This window comes from Fundulus heteroclitus, chromosome 9 (genome assembly GCF_011125445.2).
Source record: "Fundulus heteroclitus isolate FHET01 chromosome 9, MU-UCD_Fhet_4.1, whole genome shotgun sequence".
NCBI classification, from domain to species: Eukaryota; Metazoa; Chordata; class Actinopteri; order Cyprinodontiformes; family Fundulidae; genus Fundulus; species Fundulus heteroclitus.
The window spans coordinates 38060175-38080049 of record NC_046369.1 but is presented as its reverse complement, the minus strand read 5'-3'; the positions used below and the strand labels follow the sequence as shown (position 1 = coordinate 38080049).

General features: G+C 39.3%; 1 protein-coding gene across 2 annotated transcripts in view; it reads left to right on the top strand.

Moving 5' to 3' along the window:
- si:ch211-51h4.2 overlaps nucleotides 1-19875 on the top strand; it is a 143360-nt gene that overhangs the window by 39257 nt on the left and 84228 nt on the right. For both annotated transcript variants that reach the window (XM_036141614.1, XM_036141615.1), the window contains one exon: nucleotides 7867-7932. In XM_036141614.1, the coding sequence (XP_035997507.1) occupies nucleotides 7867-7932 (66 nt within the window). The remainder of the gene's footprint in view (nucleotides 1-7866; nucleotides 7933-19875) is intronic.

The window sequence follows — 19875 nt, the reverse complement described above, 5'->3', positions numbered from 1 at the left end:
GCCCACTTAACGCTGGAGATAGGCACCAGCAACCCCCGCGACCCCATGAGGGATTAAGCAGGTCAGAAAATGGATGGATGAATTTAATTAATGTTGAATATCACGTGCAAAGGGAAACTCCCATATGCAGAAAGAAAATCTTTTAAAATGCAAAAAAAAAACAAGACAAATATTGCATATTTTGTCCTGAAGGTGGAGGCAAAACAACAACGTAGACCATAAGCCCATCAAGCTAGTAATGCTAAAGATTCCCCCTAACTCAGATAAGGTGTAGCCATTTACAAAGTAAAGTCCAGCTATTACCGTAAGGATCTGTCGCTCAAAGTCAAATGTCCCAAAGATTGCACTGTAGCTTATTTTGGATATAACATCCCACCTCAAAGATATGCCACTGAAAGGCCAATCCACACGCACTACAGTAAGATCAAAACAAAGTGACAGGATCACAAAAATCTTCTGATGCTAGCATGTTGTGTGGTCCAAACATGAGCGTAGAAGAAGAATCATCTGTCTAGCAGCAAAGCTGTGGATTGTTGAAAAAGATTGAGTTTTAGATACAGATGAAAGGCAAAGGCAAATACACATTTGTATAGCACATTTCAGTAAGGACGACATAAAGTTTTTACATGATTAAAACAAGTTGGCAAGTTGGAATAAAATGTAGAAAATTTTAAACAAAATAAAACATGGAACATGTAAAGTAAAAGTATATATTTTGCATTATAGTTGGACTACAAACTTAACTTTGAGCAATTTTACAGTTTTCTGGAGGTTTCTTTCACATAAGTGGAGCATAGGAAATAAATGTTGCTTCTTCATGTTTGGTTCTGGTTCTAGGTATGCAGAGTAGGCTGGAGTGAGAAGACCTGAGTGGTCTGGCGGGTTGATACACTGTATTTAGGTGCTAAGCCATTCAGGGACTTATAGACTAACACAGGTATTTTAACGTCTATTCTCTGAGATACAGGGAGCCAGTGTAAGGACTTTAGAACCGGGGTGATGTGCTCTACTTTCTTAGTCTTAGTGAGGACACGGGCAGCAGGGTTCTGGATCAGCTACAGTTGTCTGATCAACGTTTTAGTCAGACCTGTATAAACACTGTTGCAGTAATCAATTTATCAATCAATTTAAAAGAAAAAATGCATGGATTACTTTTTCCAAATCCTGCTGATACATTAGCCCTTTAATCCTGGAAATGTTCTTCAGATGATAGAAGGCCAAGTTTGTGATTGTCTTTTGGAGATTCCGGTCTGAGTGCATCACTACACCCAGAGTTCAAACCCGATTGGTGGTTACTAGCTGAAACATCTGAAGTTGAGCACAAACTATTGATCACTCCTCTATCATTCAAAAAATTATTACTTCAGTTTTTAATCAATTGAAGAAAATTTTGACACATCCATGTATTGATTTCTTCTAAGCATTTACTCAGCACTTGAATGGGTTCAATAGTCACCTGGTGACATGATGATGTAGAGCTGTGTGTTGTCTGCGTACTTATGGAAAATTATGTTGTTTTTTTATGACCTGAGCTAAAGGGAACATGTAGATATTGAATAGGAGGGGACCCCAGGTGGACCCTTTGGGAACCCCACATGTGATTTTTGTTGTCTTTGATGTAAAGTTACCTTCTGACACAAAAAAGCCACTGTCCTTTAAGCAGGATTTAAAGCAGTTGGGTGCTGTACCAGAAAGGCCGACCCAGATGAATTGAAAGATCTGTGCCTAAAGATTCCATCCTCCAGTGTTTATTATTACAATAAAATAAAATTGAGGATAGGATAAAAGCAATTTTTAATACATTTTCTTTGTTGTGTTTAAAACCGGCAGGCAGTCAGAGACTAGATAACAGGTAGTTCCAGTGCCCACAAGCTACTGCTTGAGGCACTAATGGAGCATTGCAATTATATTCCCAGGCACTGATATCCTGGTCAGTTGTCTTTTTAAACATAACAAAAAACACGTGACAGTAATTTCAGAGGAACATCTTTGATCCCAATATACATGCCCTATATAGTACAGGAGTGTATCAAAAGTAACACATGTACTATAAAGATGTGACATGCCTTTATGTTCCGCTAAATTCCCTTCCTTTCCTCATGCTTAAATCCATGTAGCATTCAGTTTTCATTATACCAGCATACATGGTAAGATGAGAAACAGCAGGTGTGACAATGGGTAAAAAATAAAACGAAATAACACCCATAATAAAGTCCTTAATCAAAAATGCTATTTCATTTCACCTGTCACATTAAATCAGGGCTATACAAATCCAGTCCTTGAGGGCCAGTGTCTTTATTTAACTTTAAGCAGCTTCACAAAGCCACTTGTTTAAAATGTAAATATATTATCAAGTGTCAAGTCTCTAAGAGACTAAAACGTATGACTATTCTTAGTACACTGAACAAGTAGAGGTCAAATATGAAGTTACAGGGAGACAAAGTGAATATGGCACAATGTCAACCTGTGGGGGGAGAAAAAGATTGGGCGGCCAGATAATTCTCCTTGGATCCAGCTGTGACATCCGATTAGGCTGCAAATTGGAACGACTCACTGAAGGACATTTTAAGGCCCACATACTGAAAAAAAAACCCCGGATAGACTAATGTTATTCTTGTTTTTTGAACTTCAACTGTTCTTTCATTGTGAAATCGTCCTACAAAAAAAAAAAAAAGATTTTCAATGTGGATTTTCCGTTATTCTCAAAATTGTATGTACAACCCTGAAAAGAAACATATAATCTCACACGTAATTGGTCAAATGTCCATTAACACATTTCACCTCGGAGACACACATTTTGTACCCATCAACAGGTTTCTAGTATAATTCTGTCTGAATATTTGATGACTCTTGTCATTTGCATCCCTTACTTTCCTGGATGACTTATTTTAGAGATAATGTACTAATTCTCAGTAGGTTGTGGTCAGGGGTTGGGAAGACCATATCAGATGTTAAAAGATGTTTTTTCCCTACCACTAATCAAAGAAATATAGGCAAAAGTCTAGAGTAAATACATAACTAGAATTTAGACTGACTATAACTACTGAAAATATAATTGTTTTATGTTCCTGTCTTTACCCAGTCCAAAAAATAATTTCATGTTTCTTAGGGAAACTGTTTAAAGTTGGAAGACTATGTTTTGTTTCAGTTTAAGTAGAGGTTGAAATTGAAGAATTTGAAAATTCAACTCCATTATCCACCATGTGCAATACATCGGCATCACAGCAAGACCTTCTAAAGATGTTTTGTGTCATTGTGACCAAACAGCTCATTGTTTGTCTCATCTAACTATAAAACTGTCTCCGGAAAGAATTAACCTTTTCTAAGAGGGCAACTTCAAAATTTCCACCAAACCTGAAAGTGTTGATTTTAAAGCTGCAGCTTTTTTCTTCATCAGCACACCTCTTCATCCATGTTAATGTAAAACCTGCTTCGCTGTGAACTGTGAGATATTAGTTTTAAACACCTTCCAGTTTAGGGTTAGGGTTAGTTTTGGTTTTGGGGTTGTCCCTAAACATTCTAATTTCCCCAACCTTAAATTTATTGGAAATTTGTGGGAAATGCTTAAAACCCAAATCTGTTCCAAGAAACTCACCTATTTAGATGAGTTTTGTTGATTGTTACAATAGGTTCTTATGTAACCAATTATCTGTAAGGGCATTGTATGTATTCGTAGCACAAAAGGTTAGTTGATTATTTTTTGTATCTGTAATTCTTGGTGATTAATCTTATTATGTTTAGAAGCCAGTTTATTTATATTAAGTGGTGCCACATTTGAAAGGAAAAAGGGCATTGTGGATTGAGCAGCAGGGTTGAGTATGTGGTGTATACCCATGAAAAATGTGCCAAATCCTCTCTCTACCATTCCAGCCTTAAAGAGGTAGAATCAGTGTGATCGTGTAGGGCAGCATCTCCCTCTCTGGAAAATGCGCATTTCACCATAATGGACCGCTACGCTGAAACCTGTCAAATTTAGTTAGACTGGTACGCGTCTATACAACATGGAACAGTACAACACAGATGTCATAGAGCAACCTAGAAAAGTCAGTAAAGCTCTTGAACATGCATCACGTTTTCTCTTCATAGTAGATCATCTGCCATTACCATATAACATAGAAAGGATTCCTGGATAAATGTGGGCTTCTGTGCTTTTTGTGTCTCTGCTCTGTCTTCTCTAACCTCCAGTCGGTCGATGCAGATCGCTGTTCACACTGAGCCTGGTTCTGCTGGAAGTTTTCCTCCCTGTTAAAGGGGTGTTTTCCTCTCCACTGTCACCTCATGCATGCTCAGTATGAGGGATTGGTGCAAAGCCATTGACAATGCAGACGACTGTCCTTGTGGCTCTACACTCTTTCATGAGGTGTGAATGCTGCTTGTCAAGACTTGATGCAATCTGCTGGCTTTCCTTAGAGAAGAAACATTTTGACCAATCTGTATGATTTGATTGAATTTACATTGTAAAGTGCCTTGAGATGACATATGTTGTGAATGGCATTATATATATAAAATTTAATAGAATTGAATTGAGTTGAGTTGAATCTTAATCCAATTGAACAGTTATGGGCCCAGCTGAAAAGGCGTGTGAGATCAAAGCAGCCTACAAACTTGGCTCAGTTCCACCAGTTCTGTCAGGTGGAATAAGCCAACGTTTCTGCCAACTTTTGTGAGAAGCATGTGGAAGGATATCTAAAATGTTTTACCTTTGTCATGTAGTTTAAAGGCAAGGGTACCAAATATTAAAAAAAGTATATGAAAACTTCTGACCTTCAAGAAAGTAATGTAACAATGCTTAAAATATTCTGGCATTCAGACAATAGCAATATTTTTGGTCCCAAGACAACCTAACAGACCTATGACAGGAAAAGTTTATTCAGATTGCATGTCTGACAGTGAGAAAAAAAGCGTATGTCTTTTTATATAGTGTATGTAAACATTTGGTTTCAACTGTATAAGATGAGATGCTGCAACCAGTTACAATCCAATATTTCAAATTGTAGGAACAGAATTCAATATCATCTGAGATAAAATTGTCCCCACTGAGTAGAGTTTAGCAGAATACTTCCAGTATTTGGGAAGGGAGAGGTTGGAACAACCTGCCTTCAGTCCTGACCTCAACTCTATCTATCCCAACACTTGTGGGATCGCCTTGGGGAAGCAGTTTATGGAAATTACCAATGAAAGCCTTTTGGTTAACCTGGGACAAAATCCAGTGAAGGAATGAGATACCATCTGACATCACTGTGTGACCAAGCTTGGAAGCTCAGGAACGCTGTGAGGATTGCAGTCTTTAGATTACCAAGGAAGGTCAGACCTGGGAGCGTGCCTCCTTGCGAAAGAGTAGAAAGAAAGTTAAAGTAAAAAAAAAAAAGCCATTTGTGACCAAGCTAGTGATCATCACAAAGCAATTATGGTTGTGTATGGTTCCCTCTCACACTGCTGTGGCATGTGTTATGAATAAATTATTAAATTGCCACTACACCATGGTGCTTCAAACTTCTTTACTGTAATTTAGTAAAGGATACCAATTCAATTCAATTCAATTCAATTTTATTTATATAGCGCCAAATCATGAAACATGTCATCTCAAGGCACTTTACAAAGTCAAGTTCAATCATATTATACAGATTGGGTCAGATTATACAGATTGGTCAAAAATTTCCTATATAAGGAAACCAGTTGATTGCATCAAAGTCCCGACAAGCAGCATTCACTCCTGGGGAACCGTAGAGCCACAGGAAGAGTCATCTGCATTGTACATGGCTTTGCTGCAATCCCTCATACTGAGCAAGCATGAAGCGACAGTGGGAAGAAAAACCACCCATTAACGGGAAAAAAAACCTCCGGCAGAACCGGGCTCAGTATGAACGGTCATCTGCCTCGACCGACTGGGGTTACAGAAGACAGAACAGAGACACAACAAGAGAAACAAAAAAGCACAGAAGCACACATTGATCTAGTAATCTGTTCTACATTAGATGGTAGTAGCAGGTGAGTCGTCTTCTCTGGATGATGTCAAAGTTAACAGAACGCCAGACCAGTTGTACCTACTATGAAGAGAAAAGAGAGAGAACAGAAAGTTAAAGCAGAAATGACAACACATAATGCATAATTGAAGAACAGTAGAACTCAATATAGTGAGAAAATTAGATCCTGATATACTCCAGTAACCTAAGCCTATAGCAGTAAAACTATAAAGGTAGCTGAGAGTAACATGAGTCACTAGTTATAATTTTTGTCAAAAAGAAAAGTTTTAAGCCTAGTCTTAAAAGTAGACAGGGTGTCTGCCTCACGGACCAAAACTGGGAGTTGGTTCCACAGGAGAGGAGCCTGATAGCTAAAGGATCTGCCTCCCATTCTACTTTTAGAGACTCTAGGAACCACCAGCAGACCTGCAGTCTGAGAGCGAAGTGCTCTGTTAGGAACATACGGGGTAATCAGAGCTCTGATATATGATGGAGCTTGATTATTAAGGGCTTTATACGTTAGAAGAAGAATTTTAAATTCTATTCTTGATTTAACAGGAAGCCAATGAAGGGAAGCTAAAATTGGAGAAATATGATCCCTCTTGTTGATTTTCATCAGAACTCTTGCTGCAGCATTTTGGATCAGCTGAAGGCTTTGAACTGCATTTTGTGGACTTCCTGATAGTAAAGAATTACAATAGTCCAGCCTTGAAGTAACAAATGCATGGACCAGTTTTTCAGCATCACTCCTGGACAGAATGTTTCTAATTTTGGCGATATTCCGGAGGTGAAAAAAGGAAACTCTGGAAACCTGTTTAATATGGGATTTAAATGACATGTCTTGGTCAAAAATAACACCAAGATTTTTTACTTTATTACCAGAGGCCAGGTTAATGCCACCCAGATTAAGTGATTGGTTAAGAAGTTTATTTCTTAACCAAACAAAAGTGTTTAGCATAGCGCTATTTGGCACTGACAGAGATGATTTAGCAGGTTTTCCTGCACATAGCCCCAATACTTAACTCTGCTGCTCAACCCATAAAAGTATTTTCCTTTCATTTGTGGAAGCTTTTAGGTAGAAATAAACAACTATGATTGTTACATGACGAAACAATAGGTCTTTACTTTCTTGACTTTTAGTTCTTAAAACTGTATTAATAACTATGACCAAATGTGAAACAATAATAAAGTCCAAGTTTTGCAATCAGTTTTTCTTTTCGAAGGTCTTTGTGTTGTAGTTTAAAGCTTTTTTTATATATTGGAAGCAGCTCTTCCAAAATTTCCTGGCATTTCCTTTTAAAGGTTTGAAAGTGAACACATAAACGCGAGGATGTACTTCAGTCCTCCATAATAACTTAGATGTCTGGAGCAACCAGTGATAGATTTGCAGGCTCAGTAACCAACTGTTACGAGATTAAAGGAGCTTTAACGTGTAAGGAAGGGAACAGTTGTTGAGCTACATAAACCTGTCTTCAAACTAAACGTAAAGACGTTCCATTCTGACATTTGTCTTGCCGTTCCTCTTCATGACGGCATGCACAACGCTGTGGAAATGTATTCCTGCTGCTTCTCAGAATGTGATGTTTCCAAGGAGCTCAAAACGAGAAGATCCTGACGTTGATCCCAAAGGCATCATTTGTTTTGAAAATCTTAAACTAGAACAGTTGTGGGGAGATAAAGACATTGCTTTACAAACATTATCCAATTTTAAAATTAAATCTCTTATTTCTCCATTTCTTCAGATGCTTTAATGATGTTTTATTCAACAAAGGAGCTGCAAGCTTTAGTAATACCTGATCACTGCTTAACAACCTTTTATTCTGTCTTTTTCCGTTGTTTATTCCCTTTGCATTTATTTTACATTTTCTCTGAATCTGTACTTCTGCTTTGTTTTTATTCACAGTATTTCGATTGGAATTAGTTATGTATTGGCTGGCAGTGAGGCCTACGCTGCTCTCCTTGATATCAGGTGAGTTTCAGTTGTGAAAATGTGAATGTTGTGTACCAGCAGGACTTAAGTGATATTTTATGAAACCCAAAACCAAACTGTAGTCACTAAATCAGAATCCTCTTAAATCTCTAATAGATTTTTCCCCCCAGTTCAGCATTAGTTAATCAGCTTAAGGAGCTCATGTCCTTTTGAGATTTTCTGCTCTCCTTCACTGTGTGAAAGCAGCCATGCATGTTAAAGATAGGTAGAGTGCCATGGCTTACGCTGTACATTTTCTGTGAAATTCCATTCGACAGAAATTTGCATCCTACATCTTTTCCTGAACACATTTTTGGCCAGTTTTTAAAAAATCCACCTATATTTGGAAGCAGGACAGCATGATGTAAAATATTTTATTGTGATATTGGGAAATATTACCCTGATTATATAGTTTGGGATTTAGCCACATTTTCCTCACCCTTTTCTTTCTTTTACATCATCACAATGTCCCCACCACACTCTGTTAGCCTTAGCACCACAGTCTATAATCTATATCACATGTCGCCATCCAGGGTGGTTAAATTCCCACCATTTTCACTTCAATTATGTTACTTTTAGGCCTTAAACTGTCTAAACATGCCCAGATTTTCCACAAAATGTTCTTAACTAAATTTGCACCTTTTTCATTTATCGCTTCTACTGATTTTTTTCTGTTTACCTTTGTTGTTTTTGTTTGTTTTTATTTGAGAAATGGTATGGTGGCATCTGTTGTTCTGACTGGACAATGTGAGTGTTATTTTAACTTGAAGGCCTTGCAGATTCAGGCCCTCGCTGGAAACCCTCAAAAATCCTTGCCTGAAACTATCTTTTTTGTAGTTTGTTTAGGAAATCGTAACATTCTTATAAGGCTATCTAATGCTAAGTATTAGTTATTAGTTACATTAACGTGGGTACATTATTAAGTTAATGTACCCATGTTAGTTTTTGTTTCTTATGTGTATCTTAACTGTAAATCCTGAGGGTTTTAGAAAAGTCTCAACTTCCTGAAACTTGCAGTAATCCTGTTATTTGCATGCAGAGTTAATATATGGCACTCAAAATATAAAAGCCTATTTGCTAGGCTATTACAGTTTGAGTGCCATGCATTGCAACCAAACCGTCCTTTGAGATTTTTATGCTGCACATCCTGAAATTGCAATGGCATTTGGGATTTGATATACACTGTGTAGATGTTAAGTGGAAGATTGTCAAGTAATGCTTCTTGGAGGAATTGGGAGGGCTTTGGAAAAGGCAGTAGCTTCGCAATAAGAATTCGAGTGTCAGGCTAACCTCTGATGTGAATCTGCAGAATCTGTAGCGAACCTACAGGAATTAGAAGGTCTTAAACAGAAAAGAGCTCACAGAGGCTATGTTGGATACACCTATCCTGGTAATGATACAGGAGACAATATAAAATGTTAGATCCATAATGTGACACTATGATAAGGTAACATGAAAAATATTTGCCCGTTAATTGCTGTCAATAAACCATGCACATAAGCATAGTCAGCTACAGTCGGCGGGGGGGGGATCAACAGCTGAAAGTATTAAAGGTTTAATTATGAAGATAGGCTATTCAAGAATACTTGAATAGCAATGGAATATTGATAATCACAGTCTGTGCTACCTGTGTAAGGTATATTTATCATTACATTTTATTTCAGAGATTTTTAATATGATAATACTGGGTAGCAAGATAGTTGCTGATGATATATTCTGTTTTTCTAAAATAGAGTCCTTTGGAGTAAGTCAAAGCTCTGGCAAAACTGTATAAAAAAGTAAATTGGGGGCGTGCTCGTGGCACAGTGGGTAGCGCAACCCATGGTTGGAGGCCTTTAGTCCTCGACGCGGACAACCCCGGTTCAAATCCAACCCGCAGTCCTTTGCCACAAGTTTCCCCCTTCTTCCAAGCCACTAGAAGCTGCAAAAAACAAAAACAAAAAGTAAATTAGAATCAAGTTCACATCATTTTTCTGTCTCTTTAAAGGGTAGAAAAGAGATTGTATTGGTACAGTAACATTAGACATTCGAAGCTTTGGTGTGTGGACAGATGTTTTTCTTATTTCCTCAGATGTTGATTAGATTGACGTGTTGCTGAACATTACAGTCTAAACATGCAGCTGTGGCAGAGGCCCTAAAGGAATAGAGCAGAATAGACTTGAACAGAGCTTGTGTGGAGGGGATAAGCTCCATTAAGTCCCTGGGGTTGTACATTTCTGAGGACTTCACCTGGACAGACAATACCTCAGCCCTGGTAAAAAAGGACCAGCAGGGGCAACATTTCCTGAGAGGGCTCCAGAATAATTATCAAGAGTAGAAACTGCTGGTGTCATTCTACTGGGCTACCATAGATCCAGTGCTGATTGGCTGAGTGACAGTGTGATTTGCTGCGTGCTCTGATGCTAACAGGAGGGCTCCACAGATGGTAACAAGGACTACAGAAAAGATCATTAGCAGCCCTCTGCCCGGAGAATAGGTGCAGTCACATTTCACCCCGGTCAACTATTTAGTCTGCTCCCTCCTAGGAAGTGTTTTAAATCATTCAAATGCAGGACCAACAGGATGAAGAATGAACAGGTCTTATCTGTGGGCTGTCAGAACACTGAGGTCTGTGTAAATTGTTTATGTTTGTTATGCTTTTCATATGCATGTTTTTTATATTTTTCTCAGTTCTTAATCTTTTCAGTTTTTGATCTGGAGTCTTATTTATAAATCATTGGATAGGATCTATACTAAAAGTTTGTGAATGCCAAAAATGGCATTCACCAAAAAACATGCACACTAGCAAGCAATTTCGCGTTATAAATCACAGCTGCACCTTAACATTGCCGTACAAGGTTCTGCCTCATGTGCTGCTGTCTACACACTTCATGAATGTCAGTGTGTATTTAAATGAGTCAGCTGATTGTTGTTTTTTTCATGGTTAACAATGGGAACCACAGAGAAAAGAGCAAAGAAATTGGGATTAGTAATTCCCCAGAAGAGCCTTTAATAAATGTGTAAATCAGAGGTAAAAGCGCATATGGTGTCCACATTAAAAGAACTTGTTAAAAAGATAAACTCTGACCCAGCATTAAAGTCAAGTGCATCATCAATAGGAGAAAACGAGGCTGCCAGCCACAGCACCCCAGCCAATGTTCACCCCCAGGATGGCATCTCAGCTAAACAAAATGGCAGGCAAGATGTAGCTACTGTGGAGAGAGAAAAAAATATTAAACAAACAAAAAACCATCAAACAGAGGTCAAAGGTGAGAGAGAGAAACAGAGAGAGAGAGCAAGAGCGCTTTACACCAACATCAGTCAACTTAGCGAATGCTCACCAGTGTCTCGCATTCCTGAGGCCAAACGCACGGCAGCAGATCAGAATGGGACAGATATCTTTCCTGTAAATGCTGGAAGGTGTCAAGCACGCTCCAGCAAGTACAGCTGTTCACCGGTTATATCAGCATCACCTGACCAAGCATTATGCCAACAAAAGCCTCACTATAAACTGCAGCCACAGAGAGATACCTCAGATTCCCCTGAGTTTCCACGCCAAAGTGAGCTACAAACATTTCATCCGCACCATCACTCTAGACACCAGGACTACAGTCCTATTTGTGGTCAAGGCCGGTCATATCAAGGACCAACACCCACAATCCCCAATTTTGTGTATCCTAACCCTAGAGACTTTTTCCGTCTGCAGATAGCACTTGAGAACCTCTTCCCAAGAGAGATTCCAGTACCAGATATGATATGACCACCTCAAATTTCAGGAAGCTCAATTAATAGCAGACCTTTTGTCAATTCAAGGTACCCTGGTGCTTCAGTGGGTTGCAGAGCTGATGGATGAATGAAACATTACAACTGGGGTCACTAGTGCCTTTAGGATGTTTGCTCTTAAAGCTCCTTAGTTAGTATGTTGCAGCAGTTAGGAGGAATGGCCAAGTTGAACTGGAATGATGATCTCATGTTTCCTGGTTCTTAACCAAATTACCCCATAATCTGAGAACCAACGTTAGGTGGGTTGCCTATCCTCATGATGTCCCCATCCCAACTCTACATGACCTGTCTAGCTGACTTAGAGTTTGAGATACAAGTTCAAATGAAGATTGAGTACCCAAAAAGAGTTAATGGTGCATGTGTTCCTTTTGCCTCGGAGGTCAAAGTAAATTCTGTTCCCACAGCGACATGCACAGACACGGCCCTTGGAGATCCTCTCGTCTTTTCTCGTTTTTATGGTTTTATTGTTTTGTTAGTATGTCTAGGATCACCTACATTATTTTTTCCGTATTGGATTACGGAGCAAACAGTGTGTGACGGAGTACTTTATGCAAAAGCATAATATACTGCCAGACATAGCCCAGAAACCGGGCTTCTCATGGATAGTCTTCCCAACTATCAGGCGAAGGAAGCGATGAAATTAGAGGAAACAAAAGCGAAGATGTTTGGCTGGCATCTTCGCACAGCTAAGGAGAAGGCCACACAAACTGCCACTACCCAGCATTTTTCTGTGAAATGCCAGATCCCTCGCAAATATGAGCAGAAGCTTCAGCTGGCAGCAAACTGACTCGTACGTGACTGTTGCATTTTTCTGATTACGGAGACCTGTGGATGTGATTGCAGGTGATTTTAACCATGCAAATTTCAAAGTAGCGCTCCCTAAATTCCACCAGCACATTAAATGTGTCACTAGGGGAGCTAAGACGCTTGATTAAGCCTACTCCAACATCAAGCATGGGCTCCTCTGATCACATGTCGGTACTTCTTATTCCAGCGTACAAATATGTGAAGAAACAAGCACCCCCCAAAATGCAGACTGAAATCTTGGCTAGATGGTGCCACTCAGCAGTTGCAGGACTGTTTAGCAAGAAGAGACTTGGACATTTACTGCCACCAGGACCTGGAGGTATTCACCTCAGCAGTACTAGGCTACATCCAACACTGTGTTAATGCCGTCACAGTGGACAGGCACATCCAGGTGTTCCGCAACCAGAAGCCCTGGATAATCAAGGAAGTCAAGAACCTGCCTGAGGGAGAGAAATAGCACTTTCAGGTCCACAGACAGGGACCTGTACAGATGTGCCCGAGCCTCTCTGAAGAGAGGCATCAGATAGGCCAAGGCAAACTACAAGCAGAGGATTGAAGAGGAATTCAATAGCTGGCAGGTGTGTCAAGGGGTCCAGCACATCACCAATTTCAGGTCCAGAAACACCACCGCAATCTCTAGGGATGCCTCACTGGCAGAGGCCAGTGGCACTAACACCCATCATTATGAAGTGCTTTGAAAAACTGGTTCGGAGTCACATCACTTCATGCCAGCCACTTACACTTGACGCTCACCCATTTGCCTACAGAACCAACCGGTCTACAGAGGATGCCATCGCCACTGCTCTACACACCACGTTGACACATGTGGAACAGCAAAAGAGCTGCATAACACCATTATTCCAAGCTGATTGGTGAGCAAGTTGGGGGACCTGGGTCTCCCCCACAACATCTGCTGGTGGATAATAGATTTGACAGACCCCTGCTAGAGAGTCAGAGAAGGATCCCACCTTTCCTCAGCACTAAGCACCAGTACCGGTTCTTCACAAGGCTGTGTCCTAAGCCCCCTACTCTATACCCATGACTGTACTCCCATCCACCCGAACAATACCATCATAAAGTTTGCCGATGATACCACGGTGTGGGGCTCATCTCCGGACAAGATGAGACTGCGTACAGAGTGGAAGTGTAAGAACTGTCTTTCTGGTGCACCACCAACAACATAATTTTGAACACCTCCCAATCGAAGGAACTGATTGTCATTTTAGGAGGTGTAAACCAGACATCTCCACCCTGTTCCCATTTATAAATGGGAACAGGGTGGAGATGGTGCCAAATTTCAGGTTCCTGGGCACCTACATCAGTGATGACCTATCTTGAAAAGAAAACTCCACTTCAATCCTGAAGAAGGCACAGCAGAGACTGTATTTCCTGAGGATTCTCAGGAAGAACAACCTGAGAACCCAGCTCTTGGTGTACTTCTAGCGCTGCTTTGTGGTTTCTACCCAAGGGCTGTTGTTTTCCTGAACACCATAAATTCATCAAAACCCTTATCATAATTTTCTTAACATCCCGTTTTTATTTCTAATTATTTAGTTTTCATATTTATTTAAATATATTTGTTTACTTACATGTAATGCACCATGACAATAAAGAATTATGAAAACTTTGAGTAAAACATTATTTTACTCAATGTTGCTGCGAGTAGCCGCCATCTTGAATGCCGCATAATTCTGTATCATAATACCGACCTTGGTTCCAGTTAAACTCTCAACCCCGAGGTCGAGAATTCCGCCTACCAAGGACAAACAGAATGCACTATCAGTGGCAGAAGAGTCTGCTAAGCTTTAAAAGCTTAACAGACTCAACACAAAGCAACACATCATGACCAGCTCTAAAGAACAGTTACTTACCAGGCAAATAGGTTGGCAGAGGATTCAATTCAATTCAATTTTATTTATATAGCGCAGATTCATGAAACATGTCATCTCAAGGCACTTTACAAAGTCAAATTCAATCATATTATACAGATTGGGTCAGATTATACAGATTGGTCAAACATTTCCTATATAAGGGAACCCAGTTGATTGCATCAAAGTCCCAACAAGCAGCATTCACTCCTGGAGAAGCGTAGAGCCACAGGGAGAGTCGTCTGCATTTTCCATGGCTTTTCAACAATCCCTCATACTGAGCAAGCATGAAGCGACAGCGGAAAGAAAAACTCCCCATTAATGGGAAGGAAAAACCTCCAGCAGAACCGGGCTCAGTATGAACGGTCATCTGCCTCGACCGTCTGGGGGTTAGAGGAGACAGAGCAGAGACGCAACAAGAGAGACAAACAAGCACAGTAGCACACATTGATCAAGTAATCTGTTCTACATGATATGGTAATAGCGGGTGATCTGTCTTCCCTGGATGATGTCACAGCTAACAGAACGCCAGACCAGATGTACCTACTATGAAGAAAAAAAGAGAACAAAAAAATGACGACAAGCAATGAAAAACTGGAGAACAATAGAAGTCAGTAGAGTGAGAAAAATAGGCCCTGATGTCCTCCAGTAGCCTAAGCCTATAGCAGCATAACTATAGAGGTAGCTCATGGTAATATGAGCCACTTTAACTATAAGCTTTGTCAAAAAGGAAAGTTTTAAGATTAGTCTTAAAAGTAGACAGGGTCTCTGCCTCACGGACCAAAACTGGGAGTTGGTTCCACAGGAGAGGAGCCTGATAGCTTAAGGAACTGCCTCCCACTCTACTTTTAGAGACTCTAGGAACCACCAGCAGACCTGCAGTCTGAGAGCGAAGTGCTCTGTTAGTAACATATGGGGCAATCAGAGCTCTGATATATGATGTAGCTTGATTATTAAGGGCTTTATACGTTAGAAGAAGAATATTAAATTCTATTCTTGATTTAAATTTAAGTTATGGGATTTAAATTACATGTCTTAATCAAAAATAACATCAAGATTTTTTACCTTACCAGAGGCCAAGTTAATGCCATCCAGATTAAGTGATTAATTAAGAAGTTTATTTTTTGAGGACTCTGGTCCAAAGATTGCAATACCATGTTGTCTGATAATTTTGCCAGTCGGAAGCATATATATAGTAAAGAGAATTGATCCAAGGACTGAACCCTGTGGTACTCCACAAGTGACCCTATAGTTTGAAGAAGATTTATTATTAACATAAACAAACTGGAATCTGTCCGACAGATAAGATTTAAACCAGCCTAATGCTTTCCCCTTAATCCCTATAGTATGCTCAAGTCTTTGTAGGAGAATATTGTGATCAACTGTATCAAATGCAGCACTCAGCTCTAACAGGACAAGTACAGACACAAGTCCATTATCTCAGGCCATGAGAATATCATTAGTGACCTTAACCAGAGCTGTTTCAGTGCTATGATGAGCTCTGACGCCTGACTGAAACTCCTCAAGTAGGTCATTACTTAGTAAATGTTCACAAAGTTGATTAGCAACTACTTTCTCAAGAATTTTAGATAAGAAAATAAGATATATATATATAGGTCTATAATTTACTAACTCATCTTGATCAAGAGATGGTTTCTTAAGTAAAAGTTTAATAAGCTACTTTAAAAGCCTGTGGTACAAATCCATTTACTAAGGATAGATTAATCATGTCTAGAATAGTGCCACTGATCGAAGGGAATATCTCCTTAAACAACTTGATGGGGATAAGGGGTGGGCGATATGAAGAAAATCTAATATCCCGATATCTTTGGGCTATATCGCGATACACGATATATATCACGATATGTTCAAATAACCTTAAATAACAATTGTTTTTAGCCAAATAGTGCCCAAAGTTGCATTGGTATATCTCATATTAACGTGTCAATTTTTTTTTGTTTGAAAAATTGATTGCAAAATAAAAATGAATTTAAAATGTTTTATTTTAGCCATTTTTTCCACCACAGCTGCACATAGAAGCTTTTCACAAATTACAATATTGTCACATTAAAGCTCTTTCATGGTCAACATTGACCTCAAAAAACAGAACATCCCAGCGGCCAAAAAATCTGACACAAAATACACCTGAAATAAAAGGTATCATAAAAATGTGACAATCCCAAAAACAAAAGCTTGTATTGTGACTATAAAATCAACTGACCAGTCGCAGCTTCATATTCAGAGCATCTCAAAAATATTTCTGTTGCTCTTTAGGTGCTTGGAAATTTTAAACAAACATTTTTTTCTGTCATATGGGATTTAGCAAAAGAAGACGCCAGTTTCAACAGTTTTATGGCTGGTTTAATTAAAGTTCCCTTCGCTGTCGATATAGTTCTCGCTGTCTCGTCAACGTTAAGTAAGCGCACGGGTTAGTTGTTGTGTGCGCGTGCCAGAGCGCTTTCTGGTTTGGAGGAGGAGCGAGTGATGCGTTCACAGCATGTGGGAAAAACTAAACTCACAGTGAATTAAATACAGCAGCTCAATCTTGCCATGAAAATTTACACGTGATGGTCACGATAAAGTAATTTTAACTATCGCGCGGAGGAAAACTTGAGATACATTGAGTATACTCGATATATCGCCCACCCCTAGTTGGGATTGGGTCTAACATACAGGTATAAGGTTTAGATGAAGCTAAAAAGTAGAGCTCAGAAAGCTCTACTGCTTCTAAACAGTTCAAGCGCCACACAGGTTCTAAAGATTCCTCCAACGCTGCTTCACTTACTAAGGATGAGGTAATCATGTTTGGGAGGATGCCAATAAATGTATTTTTAATGGAATCAATTCTATTTATGAAGAATCCCATAAAGTCATTACTGCTAAGAGCTAAGAGAATGGATGGATCAACGGAGCTGTGACTCTGAGTAAGTTTGGCAACTGTACTGAAGAGAAATCTAAGATTATTTTTGTTCTCCTCAATTAATGATTGAAAATATGCTGCTCTAACTCTGCGAAGGTTCTTTTTATACAACAATAGACTGTCTTTCCAGATTAGGTAGAATTCCTCTTGGTGTGTAGAGCGCCATTTTCTCTCCAATTTCCTAACATTGTGCTTCAAGGAACGCAGCTCTGAATTAAACCAGGGAGCCAGCTTCCTGTGAATAATCACCTTCTTTTTCAAGGGAGTTACATTGTCTAATGCAGAACACAATGAGGAAGTCACACCATTAACAAAGACATCTATTTGGGAAGAAACAACATTGCTGCCATCTGCAGGGCATTTCTGCAATACTGAGGATATTAAAAAGGGGACAGACTCTTTAAAGTTTGATGTAGCAAGATCTACTATAATGGAACCCTCTTTTGGGGTGGAGAACTCAGTTAGATTAAACTCAAATGTTATTAAAAAATGATCAGATAGGACAGGGTTGTGAGGAAATACTGTTAATTATTCACAATCAATGCCATATGTCAGCACAAGGTCTGTTGTCAGTCTGGGTCTACACTTCTGTGTCATCTGGGACATCCCGGAACATACACCAGGATCCGGTTTGGAGACATAAGCTCGGACTTTTACTCAATCAACCCTGACATCCTCCACCTGAAGCTCACCCAGTTCATAGTGCCATCCTCCCCCTGTCAGTGGTTAACCAGTTTCCTGACCGACCACTAGCAGAAGGTGAGGCTGGGGAGCATCGTTTCCTGTCCAAGAACAATCAACACCAGTGTCCCACAGGGGTGTGTTATCTTCCCTTACCACTTCTCTCTACTCAAATGACTGAACATCTCCGGACCCGTCTGTAAAAGTCCTGAAGTTTACAGATGACACCATCGTCATTGGGCTGATCCAGGACGGTGCTGCATCTTCATACAGATAGGAGATGGATTGGCTTGTCCACTTGTGCACCCACAACCACCTAAAGCTAAACTCGCTAAAGGCCCTGAGATGGTCCTCACACATTGACACTATCCTTAAAAAGGCCCAGCAAAAACTGTACTCCCTGCGGTCAAAAAATCAGACTAGGTTGTCACTCTGATAAACACTTAACAGTCAGAGTGCCAAGATTGATGCTATGCTTATTTACTCTAATTCAACCATGTCTTCTTCTTTCATAAGAAAACTGTACATATACACATTTATATGTCTTAAATTCTTGCTTACCCAACAAATAATTTTTATATTTACATTAAAAATGTTTGTACAATGAGAGCAAAGTAAAGCTGAATTGCAATTTCTTATGTGCATAGACTAAAATCTAAATCCTCACCACCCTGGTCCTTCAAAGTTCCTGTCTGCGATTTGATTTGTTAGTCCTTCAAAACAAATGATGAAAAATAACAAAATTCCATTGTAAAAAAAAGCAAACGTTTTTCTTACATTTTAAGAAAAAGATGACAGCCATAGAGATGGAGATATTCCAGTAGAGAGGAATGCTCTGAGGAGCCACATGTTGTTGCTTTTAAAACACTGGAAATTACCTTTCAGGAGACTTTACAGAGACAAGAAAAAACTATTCCATTTAGGGTTTATGTTATTTTCTAAGATAATGATAAAAACAATTCTGCATCCTATCTATTTGCTAATGGATTTTTATTAGTCCGTGTTTCTAAGAATGCCATGTTGCTCTAAATGTTTGCTCTGTGAGTCGTTGCTCTACAACATGAACTTCAACAGTTCAGAAGTGTATTAAGACAACCATCAGACACCTTTGATGCTGAAATTTGATGTTAAATTTGGGCAAAGCAAATGGCTGTGTGGTGTGCTACATATAGACTCTACTGCTTTAGATGTTGTTGATATAAAGATCTCCTTTCATGTCAAAGTTTAAAGACATACACGGCTACATCAAATGTAGCCGTGTATGAGACTGTATGTCTCACTGGAGCAGACTAAAAGTCTAAAAATCCTTCCAAAGATAAAACAAAGTTAAAGAAAATGTTGAGGTTCTCTTTAAACCCGTTTTTTTTAAAGTTGTATTTTGTAAGAATTATAAATTAACATCAATAGAGCTTCTGCTTCCATATTTTATTCTGCTATACACAGTAATATGTTGCCCAATTGTTTTAACAGATCAATCAATCTATCACATTTTAGCATTCCGTAGCCTGCTGGGCCAACCTAGGATGCTTTCTCTCTCAATTTGCTGTTCAACACTTTCTTAATGTAAATATTAGGTCAGAAATATACTGCTCCAGATCTTTTTGATTTCAGAAAACTGACAGGCCTCAATCCAGTTACGTCCTGAATTTAAGATTCTGTGGTTGTTTTGCGCTTTAGGTCAGTTTTAGTATTCAACAATTAATTAAGGCTGTGACAAAAGGTTACTAGATGCAACCCCCTAAACATTGAATATCCATGGACATCTTCCTTTTTGGCTTTTTTTATTTCCCCATTTAGCCTAGAACAATACCTGGGAAATGTGGCATTTTAGACTACAGCTATTTAATTTCCAGATTTGCCAAAACATATGTAGAAAGTGAGGCTTCAATAGATCATTTGATTAGC